The sequence below is a fragment of the Dermacentor silvarum genome, chromosome 1 (assembly GCF_013339745.2).
Source record: "Dermacentor silvarum isolate Dsil-2018 chromosome 1, BIME_Dsil_1.4, whole genome shotgun sequence".
Classification (NCBI taxonomy): domain Eukaryota; kingdom Metazoa; phylum Arthropoda; class Arachnida; order Ixodida; family Ixodidae; genus Dermacentor; species Dermacentor silvarum.
Window position 1 is genome coordinate 119,130,720 of NC_051154.1, and position 12,763 is coordinate 119,143,482.

At 46.7% G+C, this 12,763-nt stretch overlaps 2 protein-coding genes across 4 annotated transcripts in view; one reads left to right on the forward strand and one right to left on the reverse strand.

Moving 5' to 3' along the window:
• Nucleotides 1-10,590, forward strand: part of LOC119435917 (SNF-related serine/threonine-protein kinase) — a 33,315-nt gene extending 22,725 nt beyond the window's left edge. The window contains exons 4-5 of the mRNA XM_037702612.2: nt 3,790-3,936; nt 7,904-10,590. Coding sequence (XP_037558540.1) covers nt 3,790-3,936; nt 7,904-9,044 — 1,288 coding nt within the window. The 3' untranslated portion in view covers nt 9,045-10,590. The remainder of the gene's footprint in view (nt 1-3,789; nt 3,937-7,903) is intronic.
• Nucleotides 10,585-12,763, reverse strand: part of LOC119435918 (nuclear receptor coactivator 5-like) — a 206,026-nt gene continuing 203,847 nt past the window's right edge. For all 3 annotated transcript variants that reach the window (XM_049660898.1, XM_049660896.1, XM_037702614.2), the window contains one exon: nt 10,585-10,747. In XM_049660898.1, the coding sequence (XP_049516855.1) occupies nt 10,740-10,747 (8 nt within the window). In that variant the 3' untranslated portion in view covers nt 10,585-10,739. The remainder of the gene's footprint in view (nt 10,748-12,763) is intronic.

A 12,763-nucleotide genomic window follows, 5' to 3' on the forward strand; every position in this document is an offset into this window, starting at 1 on the left:
GGCGAGTGGCCCGCATGTGGACAGCTATTCGCAGTTACAGCAAGGGTAGAGGAGAGGAGACGCGCGTGCTAGGGGAAGAGGGCGCATAGGCGCGCGGTTCTTTGCCCTTCTCCCCCCTCTAGTGTGTGCTTGATCACGTTACTGCGCGCTCGCCCCTTCCTTACCCCTCTTGCGCTGAAGGAATCTTCAGCCCTCGTGTTTCTCCGAGCTTCTTGTTGGCCTAGTTGGTGTTTGCTGAAGGACATGTTTCTTGCCGCAACTTAAGACACACACAAACAGAAGAAACAGCTGCCCCTGCTGCCGTCTGTGTTTCTTCCTTTTGTATGTCTTAATTTGCGGCAAAAAAATTCAGTACCAGTCCTCTCTGTGAAGGTGGATGACCAGCGAAGCTGTGTATGTGGTGATTGACCATTGCTCCTGTGAAATGTTCCAAGTTTGCGGGATTGGGGCCACATGGATGAACCGGTTCGCATTTCTTTCTGTGTTGTGGTCCTGGCGGGCAGCACGCTTACGCTGGCGTCTGCGGCCCGCTCATAGTCGGTGGTCTCCTTCCGCCGCCGCCGCGCCCATTGTCTTTTCTATTCACGCTGTCTTTCATAGTAGGCACGCTGTTCTTCTTTAGACCGTACAACACGCGGCCTACCCTTTTCACAGTCGGAGCAGAATTAAGGAAAGGAGCCTACATAGAGCAGCATGACGTCAGGAGACAGAAGACAATCAGATTGGTAGGCACTAGTAGTTTGAATATGCAGAATGGGTACACGTGTATGGTGCGAACGTAGACATGGCCGACGCGGGTCAAAGTGTAGTACAGTTAAACCTGGATATAACGAAATTAACAAATTCCCGAAAAACTTCGTTATAAAGAGGATTTCGTTATATGCAGGTTCGGCACAAAAATTTGAAAAACAAACGCTTACCGTATTTACTCGATTCTTACCGCTTACCAATGGCGTCGTATAAGGCCTGTTTATACTCCGACATCATCGGCGCGCGGGCCAGCGTCGTTTGCGGCCAGTCACGTTGTGCCGATTGCGCTGCGCCAGACGCCCGCGCAGTCGGCTGTTATCTTCAAAGCATGCGCAGAACGATCCCAAGCCTGCGCGCCGCTTTGAACGGCTGTCTGCGACCGTCGGCGAAGCGGCGTGGGCGCCTTTATTTCTTCGCGCAAAATGGCATTGTGGGTCGGCGCGACCAATGCGTGAATGGGTCAGGAGCCAATTCGGTGCCAGGCCCGTAGGGGCGCGTCGGAAGCCACCGGTAACGTTGGCTGTGCCGGTGCTGATGTAGCGTGTGTGCGCGCTCGTGTTACGGCGGACTATAAACGGCCCTTATATAGCGTCAGGTTAGTGAAGTAAAGCGCAGAAACTTGCGCAGTAAGCAAAGAGTAGCGCTGCCAGCGCGTTGAAAAAAAAAAACAACAACTTTTTTTTCTTCGGCAACATCAACTGGAAAAGGAGAGTGCCGGCTTGGCGGGCTAGGCCAGCTGCAGCAAGTGGCGGGATCAGGTTTGAATGAAGGCAGGGGGAAAGGTCACGCCCGCGGCGGTAATATCGCCGGGTCGAGAGATGCAGGCTCGCCTTGCGTATGCTCGCATGCACGCACACACGCGCTCGCTCTCACCTCGCAGTCTCCGTCAATTCGAGTGCGCCAAACGCGCCGCCGCCGCTTCGCATTCCGTCGCGGCGGAGAAGGTGCTTCCGGTTGCTGCTCGCGCGAAAATGACAATTATGGGCGAATTCTCTAGGTTGTCGGCGGGGAAAATTCGTTATTTCGAGGGGGTCTCCCGCTGCCACTTCGTTACGTAGAGGTCTCAAATACATGTGCTTCTATGGAGTTACGGCGGGGAATAGAAAAACTTCGTTATATCCAGGAATTCGTTATATGGAGGTTCGTTATAAGCAGGTTTAACTGTATCTGTTCTTATCAGCTTAATACCTGATACGGCTCGACAATTTACCAGCCATAGCTCCAATACGGCTAGATTTACCAGCCATAGCTCCAATTACATGCCTGAAATGGGCGAAAACTTCGTTAAATCGAAACCGTGTCACGAAATTAATTTGTTGAATCACGAAAAAAATATGCGGTTTTCAATGGAACTAAGATAGGGAAATAAAAATAGTTCTTTACATTGCGAATTTCATTAAATCGAGGTGCGTTATATCGAGGTTTGACTGTAACAGCAAACTATAACGTGACCACCAATCACGGAGGCCACGCTATAGCAGCCTTCACTGCTGCTGTCGTGCTGCCTACATGGCGAGCACTAGGAGCCTCTGTACCAGTGGTCTTCCACTGTTAATAGACTTGAAACTCGTTATAACGAAGTTGAAGAGGCAGCCGAAATTACTTCGTTATACCGACTATTGCCATTCGCTGCAGTATATGCCCAATGGCATGCACAACTTTAAACATGCAAAGAAGACTACAGCTCCGCAGCCTGCCGAACCGCTATGCAGCCGTGTATGCGATGAAAATTCAATAAAACAACAGCAAATGACTCTCCGGCATATGCAACACGTGACTTTTTAGCACCAGACACGACATTCGTTACGATAGCGTCCTTATGTTCCAATGTGATGGCCTTTTGCTTCCGCTTTACACTTGACTCGCTCATATTGTCGTGAAACCCTTCGAAGTATACAACTGACAGAGCTTGGCACAGCGCCAGAAATTATCGGATCCGCCGCTATCTCGGGGCTCTGCTGTGTGAACGCGCTGGCTGGGCTTGGCAGGCGCGTGCACTGATCTCTACAAACAGTACAGATCAGTGGGCTCGTGCCGGTTTCACGTAATCTCAGAGGTCATGCCTAGCTGTGTCAGCACAGCGCGGCAGGCCACAGTGAGAGAAGTGGAGGCACTAGTTTTTAGCACGCTGCGTGCAAGCATCATCATCGATATGTGCTGTGGCGCAACTAGGCATGGCCTCAGAGATTGCGATCATGGAGGGTGCACCTAGCTTCGCCAGTTACGTGCTGCAGCGAGAGAAAGAGGTACGACAAGGTAAGAAAGAAGTGTGGCTCGTGCGCGGCCACCGTGCACGCGGCGGTAAGGAAGACCAGTGCCGTTTGACGGCGTATTCGACGCCGGTATTTTGAACTGACGCGCCAAACGAGTGTGGAACGCGGTGCAAAGCGATATGCTCAGTGCGAACCTGTCGGTAGTTTTGGTTTTGGAGACGAATCTTGTTCGTTATATTCACCAGCAGAACAACTTTACCCCATTAAAACGAGGTTTAAAATACATGGATCTCTATGGGGACTTCAAGTCAAGTGTACAAGTTTGATTTTTTGCAGATGCTGTCATGCACAGTTTCTTGTACTCATTTAAAATATAAAAAGAAAAGAAAAGAATGAAGCACATATTTGTCTGTCCAGCGCGCCTGAACCGGCAATACTTCTTGGGGAAAAAATGCAATTTATACACTGAAAAATATTGTAGCGATGTTGATAATTCCCAGGGATAGTATTTGTCACTTGCCTATTCCAGCTTCTGCTATGAATTTAATTAAAAAGGGAAGCCTTTTTGTAGCTACAATCTACACAGAAGTTCTAATTAGAAACCGCCACAGTCGATTTTAATGTTAAAGTTATGAGTAATGTGCGAGGCAAATACACTTTCATGCAACAAGACAACTATCACAGTATTCATTATTGGATTCTGCATTAGTTAGAGCCTCGCAGTGTAGCTATAGAGATTACAGGAGTGCCTAGTATTTATTTTGCTGTAATTATGATATGGCAGTGTTTGAATTGCTAAAGTTCATAAGTGTGCTCTCTTCTGCAGGGCATTGGACCGTAATGAATACAATTACATGACTGCTACATACTATCTCTTGGCTGAGCGTAAGCTCCGTGCACAACGCCAAGAAAAAGCTCAACAGCTCAACCGTACTTCTAGGGCAGATCTTTCTCCTGTAGCAGTTACACCAGGGTGAGTGTCTTCCTGTTTGTCTTCATTTCTGGCATGACTGCTTCACTGTGGCAGTGCGAGACAGTAGTTCGGCCGACTGCAGCCTGTGTATTATCATTCATTTCATTTTCATTTTATTATACTGTCAGCCTCATTTGGGCTATAACAAGGGTGGGAAAAAAAACAAGAAGCACTTATACAAACATATATTAATGATTGACAAAGGATAGCCAAAGTTCTTTACTCTGAAGCACAGCTAACAAGCATAAAATAAACTATACATCCTTAAACACTGTCATTTAGTTTTTTTTTTTTTTACGAAAGAAGGTGCACACTAAGATGAAACAGTGGAATTCGGCAGCCTGTTCCACTCATCTATCTAGACTTATCTAGACTTTATTTTATCTGCAGTATATAAGACAGAAATGGAAGTACGTCTGCAATAATGACTCCTTGCATGCATAAATACACACCACACACACAAACTGCTGCACAGAGGGAGCAGCAATATTAAATTGCAAAACAGGTAGATAACAAACTGCTTTGGTCATCCGAGATGACCATAGACAACTTTGATAGAATTGTCTCGCATAACAAGGGGCATGTTCAGTAACTGGAAAAACACACTGCATGTGTTGGTGCTTCCAAATTTGATAATGCAAGCCAACCTTTGAGGCTCTTGCGTAGTTAACTGTAACTATGTACGGTACTAGTTGCCTGCGCAGTTGTCAAGCTTTAGACACATATTTGTGTAAGCAATCTCTCTCAATAAGAAAACCTGCACACATTTGACCGTTCATTACCAGCAAATACGTATTAGGATAAGAAAATGCATTGTCCATGCGCAGAAAACAGAACTAGTGTTCAAATGAGTGTGTGTGCGGCAATGGCAATGATACTACCTACAGGTTACGTGTAGTTTCTAACTTTGTGGACAATAAAAGTGAACAATGTTTTGGCATTCATGGCACCTGGATTTGCCCGATTCCATTCGTGTATTGCAAGCGGAAAAAACTATTGCCCAAACAAGAGTATTTATGCTTATGATGAGTCAGGTGCGACATACTTATGACGAACGCTTATTTACATGCAATAGTACCATTCAGAACTAGACAATCTAGGAGCTTGTAAATGAACTTCGAAAGGTGATTGTTATATATCTGGCGCACCGTGACAATGACACAGATGTAATCCACGCGTGCAATGCTTCCTCTTTCACCCTGTCTGCTGGTTTGGCTCGGTTTCTGGCTGCGCTTTTGCGCAAGCAACCTTAGTGTTGGCTGTTGGGTGCCGTTTTACTCGCCAATGGCAGTGATGGCGCATGCGAAGTCGCGACTCCCTGCACAGGGGCGGGCGATTTGAATTGCGCTAAAGGTATGTGGACACTTCAGGCGCGTTTTTCTATTAAACTAAGTCTTTATTGGCATGAAACAAGCACTCCAAGGCATCTGGAATGGCCGACTTGATATTTGCCTTTAGTGTCTCTTTAAAGGTATTGACACCAAGTTAAACAATACCATATGCAGCCTCCAGGGGTAACGTTATGCAGTGCAGCCATTAATATGGATGCACTTTTCAATTTACATGGCATAGGAATTATCTATGCCTAAGGGTATGGGCCTCTTATTGAAGTCTTAGAAATTTGAAGCATGAATTCATCATATTGACAGGTGTACTTGTTTATCTTTCTCAGGTAATCGCTGGTGCGCGGGTCTTCCAGAAAGTACTACACAATTCGCGTCGCGCATACATGCAATCAGATTACACAAGGTTCAGTGACAGTGGATAGAACCACCGATAAGTTCGCCGCTATTGTTGTGCTTTGAGTGTAACTTGCTTTTGTGGGCACAAGTTCGCCCAATAAATAGTTCCGTCACTACTACGTGACAATATGCTGATGTACATACAGTAGACTCTTTAAATGGAATTGCTGGTTAAACAGTACGGCCTCTTTATTGGTTGGTTCTGAATCTGGATAGTGAAAAAAAAGAACTTGTTAATCTGAAGCAAAATTTTCACAACTCCCAGTAAATGGAACAACAGAAGCAAGCTGTAACATATTTTTTGTTGCAGACAAAGCCACAATCCGATTTTTATTTTGTGACACCCATCTTCTATGCAGAAAGCCATCCTTAAAGAGCAGTGGTAGAAGCAAAATAGATACTTAATGCATAGCATGTACAGTCTGGGCAGCTTGGTAGCACTGCCACTCGCCCAATATACAGGATTTGTCCGTAAAGTAGGTAATGAGACTGGGTCTGGTAAAACGAATATTGATCTGATCGGTACATATTAAAATGATCAATAGACCGCTGGCAACGCGATTCCCACGCTGCGAAGGCTCTATGGAAGTCAGTTGCTGTAACCTCTTTCAGAGACTCTTAACAGCCCATTCGATTGCAGCAACATTGTCGAAATGGCGACCTTTCAGGCTTTTCTTGAGCTTTGGGAACAGGAAAGTCTGCCGGGCTCACATCGTGGCCGTACGGTGACTGCGGCAAGGTTGCAAATCCGGGCCAGGTAGGCGGTCACAACGAAGGCGATGTGGGCTGGAGCGTTGTCCTGGTGGAGCATGATCGGCAATCTCCGGTTGTTTCTGTTTGACGGCTCTGCGAAGGCCCTCAGACTTCTTTGTAGAACATGGCATTGAAGGTTGTCAAAAAAGACATTGAACATAGTCTTTACCTTGGACTTTGACATTCTTGCTTTTTTGGGCACGGTGAGTTTGCGGTGTGACACTCCGAAATTTGGTGCTTGGTTTCGGGGTGTTACTGGAACACCCATGATTCGTCGCCTGTTATTACGCCGTCTCAAGGCATTCACTTTCTAACTGCACTGACATCTCACGGGAAACGTGAACTTGTCGTTTTTGTTCATCACTCAACACTTTTGGCACCAATTTCGAACAAACCTTTCGTTTGCTCAAATTTTCTGAAATAATTTTGTGAACCGTTGTTTTGCACATGTTGAGGTCTTCAGCGATTAATGACACCCAAACGACGGTCGGAGTCCAGGAGAGATTGTTTTACTTTGGCCACATTTTCGTCCAAACCACTCGTGAAAGGGCGTCCAGATTGCTCCATGTCTTCAACGGTCTCCCGTCCGTTCTTGAACTCGCTGAACCATAGGAAAACCAGGGCATCATGTATGTAAGCCTCCTTACCCAAGGCAAGCATCTCGGAGCGGTTTTGCCCAGGTGAAAGCAAAACTTAATCATGTACCGCTGCTCCAGCGAAGACTCCATTTTTGACGTCTCCTGCCTTGACAAAAACTCTATAACAGCTTTTGCGGTACTTCAGATCCTGAATGTGTCAGAGCTCTGATGCGACTGCCGCCTGGTGCATTACTTAAGCTTTGAATCCCGCCTCTGGGGACTGCAGCGCCGCGTGGCAGGCAGTCTCATGCAGTCGCATTACTTTACGGACTAACCCTGTACAACCAGAATGAGAATGACAGAAATTTCGGGACATCTTAAGTGCGGTGTTCAATAATTTGAACCTGCACCACATGACCTCGTGCTGATTTAGCCACCTAGTTTAGCAGCAAGAGCGATGTTTTTGCTTTGATATGTTGCCAGTGTCTCCTCTAAATCAAAACTAACGGAGCCTAGTGAATCCAGAAGTCGCCTACTGTGCTTAAACCACGAGACAAACTAGCTGCCATATGCATTTCTTTATTCTTAACATGTTTAACAGGTGTACGACATACATGCATAGCACTACACCTTTGCACATTCTCTCAGTAAGTGGAGCTTCTGTTAATCGTAGCATATTTCTCCTATCCCATGAGGTTCTGGAAGTTTAACAACATTATAGTGTATTTGAATTAGGTTGCCATTTTCTAGTGGTGTTACTTTTGTCATGTATTTTCATTTGCCAGGCTCTGCATCGACACTGAAGGCCCATGCAGCAGTTTTGCACTGCTACATTGTTCTAAGCTGAGAAATATTTTAGGCAGTGCCAAGCTCACTCCAGGCTTCTTTGTGCAGTGTGTCATCAGCGACCCCATCCCCTGCACAAGAGCGGCCTAACGTGGCCCAAGTGCTGGCTTCCCCTGGTGGCCTGCCAAGCATTGCACTGGATCCTTCTGTGAGCCACCCCCTCACTTCGCTGCTCAGTGTGTGCTCAGGCCCTCTTGAAGATGACTCTTCCCTGGCTGTGCCAAGGTCCAGTCTGCCACTGGGGCGGAAGTGCAGCATAGTGCGAGAAGAAGATGACATGTCTTCTCTCGCGCCTTCCCATTCACCACCCATCCGAGGTGCAGTTTTCTCAGAGGAAAGTGAATCAGCGGAGTGTGATGAACGAGCTGTGCGGCCTGTCCTTTCCCTGCCCACCGCCCCCAGTGGACCCTCTCCACCAATGCCTGATGGAGGCTCCCAACGACAATCGCCCACAGTGCGGCTGCGCTGCATTCCGGGTCGGCGTCTTCATGCAGTTAAGAGCTCCCCACAATTGCTGGGTGGTGCAGGTGACATTCGTGTGAGATCAGGAGTGGGCAAGCTGCGTGTGCATGCAGCAGGCCGCAATCGAACGACAAGTTGCAGTAGCTCCGATGACGAGGAAGGCGACAAACGCCGCCATCCTCCCACAGCAAAAGGCGATACACCACTCCAGGGAAGCCCATCAGGCAGCGTTCTTCCATCACCCCACGCGCATGATGAGGGCTACTCGGCAGACAGCACCGATAGCTTGGACATTCTACCAGATCCAGCCCCACGGCTCACTAACTCCGTTTCTTGTGGTGACTTGACAGTGGAGGAATCTCCTGCATCCAAAAGTGATGAGGGCGCATCTTCAGCTGTCCAGTGTGCCGATGTAGTCCTTGTAGAAGAAATGGCGTCAGCGGATGCTCCACGAATCTCTAACAGCTTCAGCCTTGCTGCAGGACTAAGCTGCCTTGGGCGTAAGTCAAGCCGTGATGAGATGCGAAGCAGCCGGTCACGCCTTGGAAGCAGCCTTGCCAAGCTAGTCCCCAATGGAAGTCGAAGTAGTGCCTCCAACAATGCAGGGGCAGGAGCACTGAAGCCCCAATTGGACATCAACCAAAATGGATTCCGAAAAGGCCGCAGCAAAAGCCAGTCAGGGGTAGTAGATGTGAAACTCGCGTCCAAGTGCTGCACACTTTGTTGAAGGGAAATGCTTACGTGACAATCTCCCAGAACCGAGAATACTCAGAGCCATCCTACAGTAGGTGGATCACATTCCTGGGGGGACCATGCCACGATTGTTTCTTCCATGATTAGCTGTTGTTACCCTTTGGCAGAGAGAGCCAGAAAGAGGCTCACAGGCATTACTTAAGACAGCTTTCCTTTCCTTTGAAAGTAATCTGTCTTTTGGGCACACTTGTTAGCCACCACTTATTCAGTCGCTGAATGCACAGACTGCAACATTACTTTTGCTTCATAAATTATGGAAAGGCTGTAGTGCAATCAATATCACAAACCAGCACCACCAAAGTTTTAAGAGTTGTGCATGGCTTATTCTAGAAGAGCACTGCTTCTTGTAAAGAACTGCTGTCTGTTTTCTTTCTGTTGCTTCTTATTTGGCCGCAAGAGTTGCTAGCAACTAGAAGCTTATTAAGCTGGTATTCCTCATGGTATTAACACTTCCTTGTCATGCATTTGAATGCTAGGGCACTTTCACTGGTCACTGTATTCACCACATAATCATGTCTTCTTCCGTGGGAAAAAGAACGAAAAAAAAAACAACAACAAAAAAGCTGTTCTTGCTTTGAAATGGAATGTGTAGCTCCTTTGAGCTTGCCACACAGTCCGGCATACGGCACACAGAGGGGAGAGGATACCCTACGAACAGCACAACAAAGTAGACACATGGTCAAAACAAAGCCAAGTTGTTAGTACAAAAAGTTGTCCTCTTTCCTTATTTACTCACTGTAACCTTAGTGATGCTGTACACCAAAGTTGTAGGCATAGTGGTGGAAGTTCAAAGGTGTTAATGTCACATTCCTAATTCACACAGATACGTGGAAGTTTATGTTCGTGTGTGGGCTTCTGTTGTTGTGCAACTGTTCAATTTACGAAGAAACTGTAGCTATTGTGTAATGCTGTTTAAAAGTTGTGGTCGCAGTGCAGGCACTGGTTTCTTTTGATGTCCCAGCCGAGCTTGATGTGTCACTTGGCACAGGCTGAAAGGTTTGGCCATCACTAGTGGTTTTAGAGCTTGATTTTAGCAAGGAAGTGGTTTGGAAGAAGTGTGCCACTGCACATAGTTCCTTAATGGAGAATTCGAGTGGCCGAGTATGATTGTTTGCTGCTGTGGTTGCTGCTTGTGCATTTAAAATGAACATGGGTTGACCCAAAAGTGGCTTGTGCTTTGTTATCTATAGGGCGCGACATGAGTGCATGTACATACTAGGTTGTATAAGGCAAGCTTATCACTGTATGCACTCCTTGCCCTTTCCCACTGTTTGTGGTGTAAAGTCATGCATCTTGTGTGTGTTCTCAGACCCGTGTCATGTAACAAGGAGGGTGTGAAATAGGCCCTGTGCTCTGGTGTTTCAATTGTTTTGTCTTTGTAGGTGCATTGTGTGTGCAGGTGCCTGCCTCCTACAACCAACACAACACACACAACAAACAAGATTACAACTTTAGCAATAATTGTGAAAAATGTAAATGTAGACTTGTTTTAGTAAAAACAAAAGGTTGTTAACAAACAACACTTGGTCTTTATTTCATAATCTTGGAACACTATAGCCAAACTTAATACTGCATGTTTCTTCAAAACACATTCCAGGCCATGACAAGTGAAGGCAAGAAAGTGCACAATTACGACATGCCCAACTTTCTCAATGACTGCTGCGCCTCTTCAGACACCTGGAAAAGGAAGTGTTAGAATGAAATATAAAGTTCTAATGTCAAGGAACATGACCTGGTCACATCTACAGAAAACGTAAAAGGCCAAGCTTCAAAACAAACGACTGTTAGCATTCATACAGGTCCACGTGGTACTATGAACAATAAGTAGAAAATTGTAGCCATGGTTAAGTAGTCTTTTCGAAATATGCAGACGTCAAGCATATACATTCAGTCACTAGCACACTGCAAGAGCAAAGCTTGCTCTAAATTTGCTATGTTCCAGCTAACCTGCAGAATACCCTGACAAAATAGTAGAACCACGTTGATATGTTTTTCACAGGAACGGGAAACGCAAGAGCTGGGAAACAGCAAAAATTGAGAAATATTATTTTAATTCTTACGTGTGAAAAATAGTTTTGCCCGACAGCCGAAGTATCGATTGCGATAGCAAATTAGTAGACAGCTATACAAAGTAAGAATAGTAGTTTTATCGTCCGTATAAACGTGTAAACATTCCCTTATTAACTGTATTAACAAGCATGGTGTCAGCGCCCACAGGCAAACATGAACACATCACACTCGATGAGCGCGGACACGCGCTGTCAAACTCTGGGGTGAGGAATTTAAGCGCCGCTACAGAAGCGAGCGAAGTGACCTTCGTTGTTGTCTATCGCTTCAACGCAAACTGAGCGCCGAGAACACACAGCACACACAAAGCTATACTGTGTAGACTCTGCCCCCAACGCAGATCGCTTTCAAGATACGGAGTTGATGCCAGTTGATGCCAGAGCACAACGCTGCCCGCTATCCCACCCCCCTCGGTACCTTGAGCGCAACGGAAGAAGGAGCGCTTCCTCCCTGCTTTTCGTTCTTTCGTGCGCGAGATTTAGACGCGGTTGTCTGCTCCCCTCGCACATGCAGCATACGGCACGCGGCGACAGCGTTATCGCCCTTGGACATTATACAGAACATCTATGAGCCAAAACCAATTTTAGGGCTGCAACGCGTCATACGACACCATCTTTAGGTAGCAAATACGGATCTCAAGGGCTATACTTTTGCTGGCGGAAACCGAAAATACATCATAAGTGTCGCTCCCGGCACTTTGGGCGGCCAATGCCATCGTCAAGCAACCAAGCCAAGCGACATGAAAAGTCAAAATGACCGCTCGGGCCGGTGTGGGGTGGCAGCTTGCAATGTATGATGCGAGAACGGTCCCACAGTTGCGACGTAACAGCGGGGTTACCAATGCATTGGGTTCTATGCGAGCTGTGCCAGGACCGGCCGAAAATGACATAACAGCCGGGAAAACGCAGCACCCGGGAACATAATAGCGGGGTTCTTCTATATTCACCGGCAATTACGATGCTCCCTAATATGAAATTCGAGCGCATCTCTTCAGGTGTTTTGAATTTCACTGATTGCGTCGCTCATTGTTCAGAAAGAAAGCATGAACACGGGAACGAGTGTCTCGTGCAGAGCACATTATCTCGCGGCAGCATGGGCGAAGTAGCGTAAGCACACACCAACGCTTTGTTTCCATATACTATTGACACGCTCGCCGCATGCCTTAATAATAATGCCATTTTGTAGACCAAGCTTCCAGACAAATAACTGTTAGCATTCATACAGGTCCATGTGGCACTACGAACAACAAGTAGAAAATTGCAGCCATGCTTAAATGGTCTTCTCGAAATATGCAGAGGTCAAACATACATTCAGTCACTAGCACACTGCAAGAGCAAAGCTCTAAACGTGCCATTTACTATGTTCCAGCTAACATGCAGAATACCATGACAAAATATTCACCGCCAATTACGATGCTCCCCAATATGAAATTCGAGCACAGCTCTTCAGGCATTTTGAATTTCACTTGTTGCGTCGCTCATTGTTCAGAAAGAAAGCATGAACACAGGAACGCGTCTCGCGCAGAGCACATTTTCTCGCGGCAGCACGGGCAAAGTAGCGTAAGCACACACCAGCACTTTGTTTCCATATATGGTATCGGTGGACGCGCTCACCACATGCCTTAGT